At 39.1% G+C, this 15736-nt stretch overlaps 2 protein-coding genes and 1 long non-coding RNA gene across 3 annotated transcripts; 1 reads left to right on the top strand and 2 right to left on the bottom strand.

The window, feature by feature from the left end:
* Positions 1–2516: 2516 nt before the first annotated feature.
* Positions 2517–6963, bottom strand: LOC113009892 (potassium voltage-gated channel subfamily V member 2). The gene is made up of 4 exons (XM_026148482.1): positions 6167–6963; positions 5435–6068; positions 4750–4875; positions 2517–3409 (listed from the first exon to the last, which is right to left on the bottom strand). The coding sequence occupies exons 1-4, from the start codon at positions 6691–6693 to the stop codon at positions 3092–3094; spliced, it is 1605 nt and encodes a 534-aa protein (XP_026004267.1). The 5' UTR covers positions 6694–6963; the 3' UTR covers positions 2517–3091.
* An 858-nt stretch (positions 6964–7821) lies between these two features.
* On the top strand, positions 7822–11212 carry rps28 (ribosomal protein S28). Its single transcript, XM_026150006.1, has 4 exons — positions 7822–7907; positions 8200–8247; positions 10274–10396; positions 11093–11212. The coding sequence occupies exons 1-3, from the start codon at positions 7869–7871 to the stop codon at positions 10394–10396; spliced, it is 210 nt and encodes a 69-aa protein (XP_026005791.1). The 5' UTR covers positions 7822–7868; the 3' UTR covers positions 11093–11212.
* A 70-nt stretch (positions 11213–11282) lies between these two features.
* Positions 11283–14524, bottom strand: LOC113010796 (uncharacterized). The gene is made up of 3 exons (XR_003270386.1): positions 14207–14524; positions 13994–14061; positions 11283–11707 (listed from the first exon to the last, which is right to left on the bottom strand). It is a non-coding gene; the product is annotated as an uncharacterized LOC113010796 (long non-coding RNA).
* Positions 14525–15736: the final 1212 nt, after the last annotated feature.

Below are 15736 nucleotides of genomic sequence, written 5' to 3'. Positions count from 1 at the left end.
TAAAAAAGTGGTATCGTGCCATCTCTAATATAGATATAGATATATCTATATATATCTATATATATCTATATAGATATATATAGATATAGATATATATAGATATAGATATAGATAGATAGATAGATAGATAGATAGATAGATAGATAGATAGATAGATAGATAGATAGATGAGGATCACTTTTGCCTTCACCCTCACATTTTTTCTAACTCCTAACTCAGCCCTTGGTATTTCTCAAGCTTCTCAGATTCCTTCTTGATGTTCATCCATTGCTTCCTCTTCTTGTCAACTACTATGTGTTAGCCTTCTAAATTTTCTGATTTCTCTCCTTCTGGCTGAGTCATGTGATACAGCCATACTCTTGAGGTGTAATTGATGCTGACGGCACAGTAAAACCAACAGTACCTATATCCTGTAATAGCTTCATTCCTCAGAAAGATAAGACAGGTGTCCACTAATAAATACGGACTTTAAGGTTCTTTTACATTAACTAATTTTGCATAAGCGAGGTCTGCTGAAAGACAGTAATTTTTAATGACAAATAAATGGACTTTCTCATTTTTGTTTTTGAGTTTTAAATGGGGATACGTAGATACGTTTATTGTAATGAAGTAATTGTGATGTGACCTTCTTCTTTTACCTTAATCTTCAAAATTGAAACTTGCTCCAACTGTTGTTTCTTTCAGGCAATATCATAAAAATGTAACCATCCAGTCTGATAAAAATCGCCTAAAAATTTGTTGACTTTGTACACAAATGACGTTTTATAAGCTTTCTCCCCTGAAAGCTACACTTCCACCTCTGTCGCAAAATTCTATCTTAACTGAGTCACGTGTTTCTCCCTTACTGTAAACTGAACCACAACACTTGCAAACTACCCTGTTTAACCTGCACTTACTTTCCAGTATAAACTTTGGTTATTATCATTTAATTCATTTTTTAAAAACATTTCAGAACATGAAATTGCTAACTTCAGCCACACATCATTCACAGAAACAGTGTCTGATTAAAAAAAATCTTAAATTAATGATATAACATGCAATCTTTAAATTTCCAAATGAAATCATGTCAGTCGCCATAGAAACCTTCCTTTTGTTCTTCAGCTCTGAGAGTAAAATTAATACACATTAACATGTTTTGCCATCACTCATCAAAAATACAGCCACTATACCTCTAGCTAGCAGACAGGTTGAGATCCAAATTGCACAGGAACAATTTGTGCATTAAATCTGTTGAGCTGTTTTGAAACGTTGAATTTGTAATTACCTGCCACTTATTAAAAGTTATTCCTTTTATGCTCACTCCTCTTCTGTACCACAAACACAACTTTATTGACAGGGATGGGACGGAAAAAAGGACGTGTGCAGACGGGATCATGTGGTGAACCCGTGTGTGGCATCAGAATCATCCAGAAAGACTGCAGAGCATGAAAACTGAACTGTTTGACAGTGTTTTATATTAAACTTCCTATCAGATATAATTACTCAATAACTGAAGGTGCCACCGTTCCGGACCACTTTAACCCCAGATCAGAGGGTAAATTAGACACATCTGACACTACATTTGATCGTTCGCTCGTTAATTAGTGCACTTGCACAGAACTTAATGACAAGGAAACATCAGTCACTAATGAGTCATTGTCTCTGATTATTATTCAAATGGATGAAGTCACAGTCTGCTGTAAAATGGATGTTCAGGATGTCTTTCATGAGCAGAGGCTCAACACAATATTCCTGCAGTTGGAAATGGAGTGTAACTCCCACAGCATCTGTCGTGACTGACCAGAGAACTTGTCTCTAATCCCCTCTATCTGTCCCTCTTATTTAAAACCAGTGTCGAGCAGATGAGCCAAGAAAACTGTGGTGTCTGTATCCGCGAAGAGTTTTTGTATGTTTGTTTAATATGTTATAATGCTGGTCTTCTGGTGCCCAAGGCAAGACTTGGGTTTATGATCTAATCATAGCATCACAGTGTGACGACAAGGCTTAGACCATGATTGATCCTGACATCTCCTGGTCAAGAACGGAAAGCTCAATTCTCTCTCGCCGCAGGGATCGCGACAAATTCTGAGCTGTTGGATGACAGATATAGGCATCACTGCCCATGTGTTAGTAGGAGTGAAAAATCACTACGCTGGAGGCCTCTATTGTACGTCTATTAAATATAGCTTGTAAGTATTTAAATACGTCCTGTCTGCGCACACCTGATCAGATTCCTTCTGTCACCAAAATAGCACAGTACTTGATTGACTTTTCCACTTGTCTGACTAGGTAGGAAACAGACGCACAAATCCTACTAATCCTTGACAACCAAATTACACTGAGGCTCCTGATCGGTATACTGACACCCGCTGCTATATCTCTCACCCCACTTGGGTGTCTTCAAGACCACACTGAGTGACTGGACAAAAACAGAGGGAGTGCTTTTTCGATAGGTATGCCACTTCGATGAAACATAAATTGTGTCAAATGTGAGAACTTTCCATTGATGGTGTCATAGTTGTTCTGAGATGCACACATAAATAAAATGTTTTTATTGCAGTCAAGTAAATGGTGACTTAAAGCCGCCATGATGTGTGGCGGTACATGCTGGTAATGGCCAAAAGTTGAACTAGTTAGAGCTTGAAGGTACAATTTCTTTTTTGCTGAGCATCAAAGTAAAATGTAAGAGACTATGTAGTCACTCAAAACTGTTCATTAATAGCACTTTCAATGACAGTAGTCTTTTCAAAAGGATATAAGGGAAGTTTTGCTTCATTCATAATGTCACTGTTTGACCTCCTTGTGTCAAACATCTATTTCTGTTGAGTGAGCATTAGTTGTAGACGTGTGCTATTTGTGGAAACACATAACAAGTTGTCTAGTCTGAGCATCTTGTCCATTTGACAGAGGAATTGTCGCTATAGTGTGAAAACAGTACCTACTGCAAAGCTGAGGCTTAATGCTTGTCTCAGCTTTCTGCTTTCCCCCATCAGATTGCTTTTATTCAATCACATAGGCTGAGACTTAGAGGCAGATGGAGTCTTTTACTTTTGTATACCCAAGGGTGATAAGGCCATTTAGGGTTACTGAGGTCACAACTAGGCAACTTTTCTTATTCTTCAATCTCGGGGGTAAATTGCCTGCCACTGGGCCGATAGTGTATCTCCTCATCCGAGTCCTCCGGCCGGGGTTCGAAGCAGCTGTCAAACTTACGCCTGAGACGTTTCTTGAGCTGGAAGGTGCGCACCGTGTTGGAAAAGTTGTATTCCTGCTCCTTCAGTTTGGCATAGTAGTCGGAGAACTTGTTGAACAGAATGGAGATGGGCATGCCGTTAAGGATGATGCCAAAGGAGATACAGCTGAATGCCACACAGCGGCCGAGGTAGGAGATGGGGACAACATCTCCATAGCCCACAGTAGAGATGCTGACCTATAGGAAAAAAGGAATAGCGTCAGCTTCCATAAAATTACTCAAAGCCAGTGCTCTCTCGTGTAGATTTAAGTAGGGATCAAGAGAAGAGCAGAAGAAGTTTTCAGTTTAATCCTCACAGTACCTGCCTTTCACCTGGCCTCATGCACTTTGTATCCATTACTTTCTGTGAATCGAGTAATTAAAATGCTTTTTTTATATTTCTTGAATGCAATCACTTTGTCTGGCTACAAATGAGACGCATTACGCAGCATTAGAGGGAATTAGACACATATAAATTCACAGCTGCCACCAGATAAATGAAAACCATGTCCTCAGATGATACTGAAAGACACACAGAGTACCAGGCTGGTGACACAGTGTGACCCATGTGAACCTTCCTAGAAATGGTGTGATATTCATACCTCTAAATATTGATCATTTATATATGAAGCTTGAAAGTAAATTTGCATAAGTTACTGTTTAACCATATGACAGCTTGGCGGCCATCAGTAGCCACTCTCCACATCTGTATAGGCTAGATAATTTATATCAAGTTTATGTGACCCTGGAGTTACTCCACATCTTTCTCTTCGTTTCACATATAGTACCAATTATGGAAGATACTTTGGGGTAAGAATTACACAAAGGCAAATCCTACATTTATTATAGTTAGTAGGTTTTTCTGCAAGAGAGACGATTTCAGAATATTATTTAGCCAACCATTAATTCACTAAAGAAGACTGTGTTTGAGCTCTTGAATATAATCAGTGTTTACTGCATTTTAAAGGCATAAAAATAGCACGGAACATGATCTGTACTGTGAATCTGCCTTGGTCTGACTAAGCAGGCAGCACAAATCCAGATAGACCTAATCCCTGACACCCGAAATGCACTGCACTGCTTGATCATACTGACACACCCCAACTGAGCTTCCCTTCAGCGCTGTCAAGAGAAAGAGCTTACCAAAGCTTCATAACTGAGTTAATTGATCCGGAAGAAGCTGAGTGGCAGCCGGTGAGAGCTGGCTACACGCTCTAAATGCTGTAAAACATTAATTGCCCCATTCATAATGAAAAGATGTGGAGCAACTGTGGTGTTATAAGTAGGGTTACATCATCAGTGTGGCTGGACCTAAAAATTGGACTTGAAAATATTTTCAAAAATAATTTACAACATCATCACAGCTGCCATTAAAAAGAAGAAATAATTCCCAGAGTGTTAAAACTTTTATAGAAATCACTAAAAGCCACAAAAAAAACCCAAATCTGATGTTTTAGTTATACTGCATTTGTAACAAGCATCCCAAACATATTAGAGCCATAGAACTTTACTGGACGTAGAGCTTGTCCCGTACTCACCGCAGCCCACCACCAGGCATCTGGTATGCTGCTGAACGGTGTCCCGGGCTGATCCACCTCCACAGAATGCATCAGAGCAGAGAAGGTGAAGATGCCCATGGTGATGAACAGAAACAGACAGCACACCTGCAGCACGACAGAACAGAGCACGTCAATGACAGCGCTTGTTTATATGAAACTATGTCATAAAGCAGATACTATTTTAGGGGCTTGCATCCAGTAATATGACAGTTTGAGATGTTACTATAAAGCCTTCCTGACATTTCTGCACTCGGCTGTGCAAGCTTTGTTCAATTAATGGGTTTTAAACACATCATATGCAATGAAACCGTTCTGTCTTTTGTTAATTAAATGAATAAATGTGATATTATGTTACATTAGTGAAGTTTAGAGCTGCTGGTAGGTGGATTTTGTTCTTTATCATAAGCTAATCATCTAGTGTCACTCTCTTCAAGAAATAAAATATGCAAGTTTAGATCGATTGTGATATCCTATTGTAAAACTATCATAACCTTCTTCTCTTCTTATCTTATCTTATCTTATCTTATCTACTTCTCCTAGTGGTGACTTTCACATAAAACTACCTCCTGTTCCTCTTATGTCTCTTTGCCTTGCAGGTTGCCATGTTATTCAAAGGCCTTCAAATGTTACCAGCATTTGTGTTTATTGATTATTCCCTTCATACCTGCTCAGAGCACTGGCGGATGGTGAAGCCGAAAGCCCTCATGCCGGTGGAGTGACGGGCAAGCTTCAAGATACGGAAGATGCGCATGAGCTTGACCACTTTGAGCACCTTGCTGACTTTGCTGACTCTTGACATGGCCTTCAAATCCTCCTGAGCACTGATGTCTTCAGCGTCTAATACAAAAGTCTCAAAAATGATCTGGAGGAAGTAGGGCATGACGGCTACCAAATCGACAAAGTTGAGGGCGCTCTTCACAAAATGCTTGATGTTTGATGTGGTGAGTAGTCGCAGAAAGTACTCCAACGTGAAGAAAAGGATAGAACTAACCTCCACCCACTCCATGTAGGTTTTGCCTGCAAGTTTGTACTGCCTAAGTTCTTTGACTGTATTCAGAGTCATGGCAACAATAGAGATAAGCACAAAGAGACTGGAAAACACTGCAAAGGCTTTGGCTGACAGTGAGGAGTAAGGATTCTCCATCAAGTCCCAAAGGGCTTTACGAAAGTTTCCAAGAAACATGGTCTTGTAGCCCTCGTCATCATGGTGAGGTTTAATCTCATCTATGAGCTCCTGGTTAACCTTCAGGTGTTCTCTGATGTCGTCCAATTTCTCCTCAAACAGAATGCGGCAGCACCTGAGAAAGACAGACAAATGCTTTACCATAGCTACATTTTAAATATCCACAGACAAAGCCACAATAGATACACTGCATATCAAATATCTACAGCACACCTTGGAGTATCCTTCAGTTTGAGCCCCCAGAATGAGATCTCTTCCTCAAAGTTGACAGGACACAAGCCATCCATCACCCACAGAACATTACTGCAGTAAAAGTGAAATATGTAATGGAAAAACATGGGGTCCCTGTCAAAGAAGAACTCGTTGTTCTGAAAATTATAATCGTCACAGAGCGTCAGACGCTTAACTGGATCATTGCACAGAGCAAGGACTCCGATCCTGGTCTTTGGGTATCGGAGGACCAAGTGTTTAGGGATGTGAAACACCTTTCCGCCCACATTTAGGTTGACAATGTTTGATTGCCAGGGGTTTGGTGCATCCTTCTTCTCATCTTTTTTCACCTCTTTTCTGGCACCAGGAGCGTCAAGGTTGTCCATTGATGTCCACGGTTTTACTGAGCTGTCCTGTGAAAAGGGGAATTCACTCTCCTCTTCTTCGATGCTTTGCGTGAAACTCAAGTCGCGTTTTACGGATGCAAAAAGACTGGAGCGACGTTTTTTTAGAATTTTCCACTTCTCCATTGCGACAGCTGCTCAGAAGACCAATCACTGGAAAATGTTTTATGCCAAGTTTGAATCAAATCACAGGAGAAAAATGATAATATGTTTTTTCTTTAAATCTACAATATCAAGCAAAAATATCACCATGGTAAAAAAGAAAAAAAATCCTCCAGGTTGAAATAAAGACAAAGAAAGAGCTGTGGTACTTTTGAATCACTGTGCAAGAAGATCAACTGCATGAGTTAGGGCTTCAGCCTCTTCACTGATTCTCTAATCCTATTGCTGTTCTTTCTGTCCCAGCGCAAGTTAAAAATACTGTTCACAAGGATTAGTGTTGTGATTTAAGGCTTTGACTTCTGAGAGAGGAAGAAAAGCAGAGAGGGTGGTGTCACGACAGTATGGCATGGCTAACAAGGCTACAGAGAGCTTTTACACAGGATATTCAGGTAGATTACGCAAATTATCAGCTATGGCCTTTTTGACCTATTGCTGAACTAGTTAAACAAGCCTGATTTTAGAATTAAAGTCAAAATACATTAAAATTAATAATGACTGATAAAAATTGTCTTTGTTTTCTGTATATTCTGCACAGACCCTTATCACTGTTTATCACTGATATGTTTCTCTTTACAATAACTCACTGGTATAATTGACAAAGTATTCATTTCAATATTAAGTCAAGCCAACTAAAAACAAAATATTGATTATACAACAGTGAATTTATTTAATAATGTACTGAATCAGTAACCTTTTTGATACTGACTTTGGATAAATAGGCTGTGTTTTTTGACTGATATCACAAGCATTTGTAGTCACTCCAATAATTCAGTATTTGAATTGTCTGTATGTACGCACAAAAAAAGAGATACAGTTACACAGAGACAAATTCCTTTCTCTGTTTCTGCACATTAAAATAGTTTTGGAAACTCTGTGAATAATGGTTTGGCCCAGGTTTCCACCATGGGTGCTTCGAATGGTATTTCCCAATCTACCGGAAAAGAAGGTAACTACGAATGTCTAATAGTTTTTTATTAAAGTTCGTTATTGTTGTTATTACTCGTAAGTTTAGATTCTGTTACTTGTAATTTGATTAAAAAATAATTTAAAATTTAAAATTTTAATAAACTAAAAGATTACAGTTGCCATATATGCCATCCGAGCACCACGTGACTTCCTTTCCGGTCTAACCTGACAACATGGACGCCAGCCGCGTGCAGCCCATCAAGCTTGCAAGAGTAAGAAAATCTATAAAACGCTGAAAATTATCGTATCAAAGCGATTAAATGCCCACAACAATAAGTATTGTTTCAAATGGGCTCAAAATTTTTAGGCTAAATCCACTTTTTGTGTCGTAGTTAGCAAACGTCTCTTCGGCTCTCGTGCTTCTATCATGGAGGCCTGTCAATGCTACAGTCTCTGCTAGCTGCCGCAGTACTTATGCTCACTGTGTTCGTTAAAAAATTATATATATGTATTATATTGAATTTAGAGATTTGATGTTCATGTTGCTCGTGTTTTCATTTTCAGGTCACCAAGGTTCTCGGGAGAACCGGTTCCCAGGGACAATGTACACAGGTATGCTAGTTTGGCTAACACCTCAAATTTTATCCGGCACAAACCAGTATCTGCGATTAATATTTACTTTTTATATGTGTAAGCTTACTTTGAGTTATTGCCAAGGATATACACAATCTAGGGCTGTAAATTCATGTGAAATTAAAAACTAGATTTCTAAACAAAGGAAAAAATAACAAACGATATTTTGTACCTCTTAAAAAGGGCTAGGATGAAAAATGCAAGTTTCGTGTTGTCGATAATTTGATAATTAGATAATAATTAGATAATTTGTTTACACTTTAAGTATGAGGTATTGAGACAGCTGTTTGAAGTTTGGACATTGATTTAGCTGTAAGTCAGGGGTTTTGTTTGTTTCTTTAAAAACAAAACAAAAACTTGATCTGAGCTTAACTTTTTGCTCCTGATAAATATCCTCCATAGTATTGTAACTAAAGTCACTAACGTTGAAACTGGGCAGATTCGCTCTACCAACTAACTGAAACTAAGCTGAATTATTATCAGAAGTTTAAGATGAAAAACTGATTAAGCTACAAAATATGACTCCTCTGATTTCTTTTACCACAAAGGAGGCAGGTTATTTTGGGAGGGACAAAGTTTTAACCTGGATTTTAACTACTAATGACATACTCGAGCAAGCCATTGATCCTAACTGGAAACCACGTTTAATAGAGAAACCAGATGTATCTTTAAAATGTATCAATGCTTTTTTTTTTTCTTGCCCTCACCAGTGTGTGAATGGCAAGCTACATTGTGGCTACAATGTAGCTTGCCTTAGGGCATAGGTATCAAACTCTGGCCCGCGGGCCAAGCCATACCAAATTATTATTAGAGCTGGCCTACTGGTATTATACAGCTAATATATATATTGTTTAGTATTAAGCTTTTCTTGTTCCATATTCAGTTTTTCAGCAAAACTTGTTTGAGTCCATAAGAAGAGATTCATTCTTAAATCTGGAGGAAGATTTTTTTTTTTTTTTCAATAAATATTAATGTTAGCCCGTGACCTTGTTCCAGTTTTGAATTTTGGCCCACTGTGTATTTGAGTTTGACACCCCTGCCTTAGGGGGACTAAGTCCTTAGGGACTAAGTAAAGCGCTATACAGATGCAGGCCATTTAACTCAGTTGTCATTTAGTGTGCTGTTTGGTGTACTGGTTACTTGGGCTAATGATGACAATTTATGTTACATTCATAGCTACACCCAACTTAAGCCCCTTTTTTCTTAGTACCTACTCAGATTGACTTTCAGTGGTTTTCGGGGTTTTCCATTAGGTCATACTACATGCTACCTGCTAACGGGGTTACAAAGCGATCTGAGCAGGTAGGTCCTAAAATGTTGCATCACCAGACTGCATGCCACCGATTCGCTGGTCAGTGTCGGGATGAGAGCGTTACCAAGTCAATCTGTGTAGGTACTAATGGGAAAAGGGTCTATAGTTAAGTTAACATACATGTGTTTATACTTCCATTCTTCAAACTGCTGTAACACTGTGCTGCCCACTAACTGAGTACTTTATTACTAAAATGTGTGTTCACTTGATTGTTGGGTGTTCACTTGATCGCTTTTACAGCATTGCAGAGTGAGATCCTCAGATACTGTTTTCTGACAGTGAAACAGCAGGGAACAGAGTCGGGGTCCCAAAGATTAAGCAGATTATAAAAAATAACGTTTGAAAAAAATGCCATCCGAATAATTTTTTAGATATTGTGCTATATCACCCCACAGTTACTCCTTGTTAAAATTGATTATCATGACCATTGGTTTATTTTCCATGTTAAGTGGATAATTTAAACAGCTGAAAAATTTCCAAATAAATATATATTTTGAATTACAACTGCTTTGCTCCTTTGCCACAGAAAGGAATGCATAACAAAAACAAAATGAGGAAAAATCCATATAGGCTGTCTGTAAACATTTGAACAAAACCCTCTTTAAGTGGTACATCATTAATTTAAACAGAAAAATGTGTCTGCTGTAGAGTCATTTTAATGTTTAAGTTTTGGGCACTCCCGTTTCCCACCAGGTCCGTGTCGAGTTCATGGACGACAGCAACCGCTCAATTATCAGGAACGTGAAGGGCCCAGTCAGAGAGGGAGATGTGCTGACACTCCTGGAGTCTGAAAGAGAAGCCAGGAGGCTGCGATAGGTGAGACAATATAACCTCAGGTGATCAGTGTTTTGAGTCATTAAACTGTCAGCATTGGTGAAGCCCACAGTGAGAGTGCTGATGGATAATATGCATTTGCCCTTAGATACTTGGATGCTGAACGTTACTGTTATTAAAAACTTAGTGAACCAAGAACAGTTTATGATAATAAAACACTGCGGGGGAGGTGATGACAATGTTTGCCGTTGTATTATAGTTAACAAGAAGTAAAAAATATTCCCATAGTACTAACGTGCACTATGGGAATATTTATATTCCTTATATAACCTTATAAGGTTAGAAAAAACATTAAAAATGGCTTGCAGTAAATCATATTGCGGTTCGATCTGTTTTTGGCTTTGAAATGTCCATAATGAGTCTTAAACTCAACCTAATGTTCTAAGTTCTCAATTCAAATATCTGCGGTATTAGATCATAATTGCATCTTGGCCACTGGTCAGAAGCTCTTATCTAGTTAAAGTGTAACAGAGCTGCACAAAGGTTGCCTGTTTTCAGTGTGTAGGGAATATGTCCCATGGTGGTCAGGGGTTGATGTTTGAATTCTTCCTTCAGTCCTCCCGATAGGCTGCTCATGTCTAATGCTGCTCAATTCAGAGCGTATCAGTGTTCCAAATTTGGGAATGTATAAGACTTAAACACAGGCTTAAACCTTTCTCACTTGCTCTGTCTTCACAGTGCCCGCTGAAGCTGCCAATCCAACACTGTGGAGCATCAACTACAGCAGGATGCAGTCTTTTTCAGTGGACTACCCGCCACTTGTTCAGATGTTTTGAAATAAATTTGAGTTGAAAATTATCCTTGAAGTCTTCTTTCTTTTATACTAAGTGATTTTTTTAATTCAATAAACTGGAACATTAGCCTGCCATGATAAACTTGCATGAGACAAGTAATAGCTCATTATTGATGCATTAATAGTAGGTGAGGGGTGGCTGTCAAATTCTTGTACGCTGAATGTGAATTAAGGTAAATAATCCAATACTTCTATACATTTAGTTACTCTGAAGGGTCAACTTCTCAAGTCTATCATTCCATTACAGTTCAAAAGTATTAAAATAGACTAGTTTTAAACTACTCTTTCAGAGTAAATGGATGTTAGTTCTTTCAACTGTTTCCTTTAGAGGTCATTAAATGGAAAAATCTACCACAATCTCACCCTGTCCCTAACATCCGCGTCTGTCATACAAACTCCCTGCATGTCCTTTATCATGCCCATGAACATCAATTGTCAAGTATATCTACCTTCACTCCTGTGCGCGTGTCCAAACCATCTCGCCTCTTGACCTCCAGCTCCTGTAAATAATTCTATAATTACTTTTTCCCAGACACAGATAAGTAGATTTATTTTTAAATAGCAAACATTACAAGGCTAATATAGCTGTTTTCTGTTGCACTGTTGTGTATGAAAATTAAGGAATTTCCACAAATTTAGCGGGCACGCCATTATTTCACCTTGTGCAGTTTACGTTCCGTCCAGCAGGGGGCAGTGTCTGAGTTTTAAAAGCTAACGGAATTGACCTCCATTTCAGGTACGACTGCATGTAAGCAAGTGAAGACTATTTACAGGCCAAGCTCTCTCCTTTAAACTAACTTAAACATTCATGCCACCGTTCATTTCCAGCAGTGTTGTTTCTCCATCATAAACTAATAATAATGGGACAAGCTGAAAAACATCTGCACAACACAATTTGTATCATTAAAAATCATTAGAATTTGTTTATTTTCCACCAAAAATCATATTTATCCACATTAGTTTTATTTTATATTTATAACTGCAACTGCTCCCCACTTTGAGCACCAGTCCAAAGCCGTGTAGCTTGTATAGCTAATGAACACAGTACAGACAGATTCAAATTGTTCAAAACATATGTGACCCGTTTTCTCAAATTATTTAAGATAAAAGCTGAGGATGTACTAGTTCACACAGCTATAGTAATGCTTTCCCCTCCAGATCTACTTGCTGTTCTGCAGCATTAGAAGTGAAATCTGGTCATGAATGCTGGTGATCCAGGTTTAGCGTGGCTATGTTTAAATGTTGAGGTCTAAAGAACTTTAAGGTCAGTTACCTCTGAACTAACGATGTGTAAATGTCAGGAAATACATCAGAGGAATACTGAGCAGTCTGTAAATTAATACTCTGCAAAGGTATCTGGCTAAATTCCAGCTTGGGGTTCCTGAAGGATCTCTGCGGTTGTTTAAACAGGAAAGGAGGTCAGTTTGAGTTATGTACACTGTAGGTTTAATGATCTCCTATTTTACCTTGGCCTGTTTTACAGACAGGTTGTGTGCAAAGCTGAGTTCAACTTAAACACTTGGGTGCCTTTTTCAGACATACAGTGCAGTGAAAAAGTATTTACCCCCTTCATGATTTCATAGTTTTATGCACATTCGTCACACTGACATGTTTGTGCCAACCGTAGCAGCAAGAACTGCAATCAAGCACTTCTTTTAACTGACAATGGGTCTTTCACATCCCATGTGGAGGAATTTTGGCCCACTATTCTTTCCAGAAATAATTAAATCAGACACACTGAAGAGTTTTTGAGCATGAAGGTCAGGCCAAAGCATCTTAATCTTTGATTTAAGTTCAGACTTTTACTAGGCCACACCGAAACCTTCATTTTGGTTTTTAGCCATTCAGAGGTGGACTTGCTGGTGTGTTTCTGATCATTGTTCTGTGGTAGCCTATAATCCAGGCATACTTGAGTTTCAGGGCATGAACAGATGGTCGGACATCCTCCTTCAGGATTTTGTAGTAGGGAACAGAATTCATGGTTCCATCAGTTATGGCAAATTGTCCAAGTGAAGCAGCAAAGCAGTCCCAGCCCATCACATCCTCACCACCATGTTCGACTGCTGGTATGATGTGCTTCATGAAATGCTGTGTTACTTTTATGCAGATATAACAGAATTCAAACTATCCAAAAAGTTCAGCTTTTGTGTTGTCAGTCGACAAATATTTTCCCAAAAGCCTCTGGGATCATCAAGATGTGAGACGAGCCTTTGTGGGGGGGCGTTTGGTCAGCAGTGGTTTTATCCTTGAACTCTCCTATGGGTGCCACTTTTGCCCAGTCTCTCTTTCTTATTTTTGAATCATAAACTCTGACCTTAACTGTGGCAAATAGGCCTGCATGTCTTCAGATTACATTCTGGGTTCTTTTCTGACATCCTGGATGAGTTATCAATATGTTCTTGGAGTAATTTCAGCTTCCTCCAGTTGTGAATAATAGGTCTGACTGTGCTTCAGAGATGTCCTAACACCTTAGAAATTACTTTGTAACCCCTTTCCATTCTGAGAGATGTCAGCGACTTTATTTCTCAGCTGTTTCTTTAGATCGAGGCACAATGTGTTGCTTTTTTGAGATCTTTTAGTGCTTCACTTCGTCAGATACCTTCTCTTTAAGTAGTTTCTAGATTAAGCAGGTTTGTCAGTAATCAGGCTTGAGTGTGGCTAGTGAAACTGAACGGTTTGAGTTCTAAAACGATTGAGACAATATCTGTGACTTCTACAAGAAAGGATCAGCGTGTAGTATATGCGGAACCAGAGAGGAAATTTGACACCAAGCCACAAATTAATACCTGGAATCTATTCAGCTGCCAGGGTAAAGGGAGAGCGTGCTGGCACTTGACGGCTTTTCCAGGAGAACCTGAAGGAGACAAAATAACACGGTGAGAGAGGTGAGGGACAGAGGAGAGAAGAGACAAACTGCTTTGTCTCTTTTCAACCTTCAGACATGAATCCTGATAAACCCCATTTATCCTAAAGTGGTTATTTACCCAAATGAGCTTTACCTGCAAATCAGAAAACACACTCCAGGTTGTAGCTGACTGTTACTCACAAACGCTTCAAAATCAGTGTTCTCTGGAACAACAGACGTAGTCCATAAGGAAGAGGAGAGAGTCCTACTCTGTTTATGTTTTCAGTCTTCAGCAGCTCCATGTACGAAAACAACTTGCTGTCACCTTGGCCCCTACGTCACTGTCATTCTGCCCCTCTCCAACCCTCTGCGTCAACAACCCTTCAAGAACTTCAGTTGGCATGTGTTTACCACCTCTTCCTTATCGCTCCCGTATCTCCCACCGGTCCTTGTTTCCACTCTTTTTTTGAAGCAGAAATACAGCAGGTTAGAAGAAAATCCATCCCAAGGTCTCTACTTGTTTGCCTGCATGCCACCAAGGTCTAACCCAGCCAGGAGAAAACATCAGCAGTCTGAGACAACAAGTCTGTTTGTCTCAGATCTTTAACACGGTTCCAGAGAAACCAGGAAGAAATCAAGGACATTGTGACTTGTAGAAGTGCAGCTACTGTAGTGCTGTTGGTGTGCTTTGGAGTTGGTGGCGAGGACAACAGAGCTGAAAGGTGTGTGTGTGTGGATCTGCAGACGACCTAAACCAAAACTCCCAATGAATAATAATGTTGCTAAATGTATCAGTAAGTATAAAAAGGGTTTAACAGTGCATCTTCTACAACACGAAAGTACAGTGTTTCCTATTCTGCTTGATCAAAATACAACTTTAGTATCATCAAAAAGTATCAAACTAAAGGTAAAAATGTTTATAGTCATATAGTTCATTATTAAATTGTTTGTACTTAGTTATATAGCCATCAATAAAGCAAATGCTATTGTGGCTTCTTTTAAAGCATCATATACTTTCCTCTGTACCAGTATGTTCTTTAAGGTCTCAAGAAATACATTGAGAATAGTATAGTATGTATAAAGGTATTATTTGAATGCCTTCATGATAACGTTCTTACAAATATTAGAAGGGGACTCGCTGAAAATAAGGGAACCTGGCTAAAGGCTTTGGGCTTTGTTTCTCATGCAGGGTAACAGGAAGGCCAAAGGGGGTGTGATGGAACCTACAAGGAGAGACAGGCCACCGATGTACACACTCTGAACCCAACCACGACCTGGGTCAAGGCCATGAAATTTACAAATGGGGCCCATAGGACACATAGGACACATAGGCCCAGAAGACAATAACCCCAGAGGTAACTAGAAGTCATTTCCTGCCCCTCTCTTTCAGTCCCTCTGCTGGTATCTAGTTCTTTGGCACCCTCCCTGTTCCCCTCCATCCCTGCTGATTACTGAACTGTAGTACACTCTGCATTTGAAACGGTTATCCTTATTTCCTGCCTTTAATTTGTGGAAAATGAGGTTGGTCCACTTAGCCAGATTTTCACATTCAGTGTCAACGAGAATCTTTATAAGAGGGAAATGCTAAAAAAAAAAAAAAAAAAGATTAAAAACTTTTAAGCATGCACAGTGCATCTTTCACTCAGAACATGCTGATTCTGTTTATCAGTTTATCAGTTTGCAA

This window comes from Astatotilapia calliptera, chromosome 18 (genome assembly GCF_900246225.1).
Source record: "Astatotilapia calliptera chromosome 18, fAstCal1.2, whole genome shotgun sequence".
In the NCBI taxonomy this organism is placed as follows: domain Eukaryota; kingdom Metazoa; phylum Chordata; class Actinopteri; order Cichliformes; family Cichlidae; genus Astatotilapia; species Astatotilapia calliptera.
The sequence above is the reverse complement of the archived record's forward strand: the minus strand, read 5'-3'. Positions and strand labels throughout refer to the sequence as shown.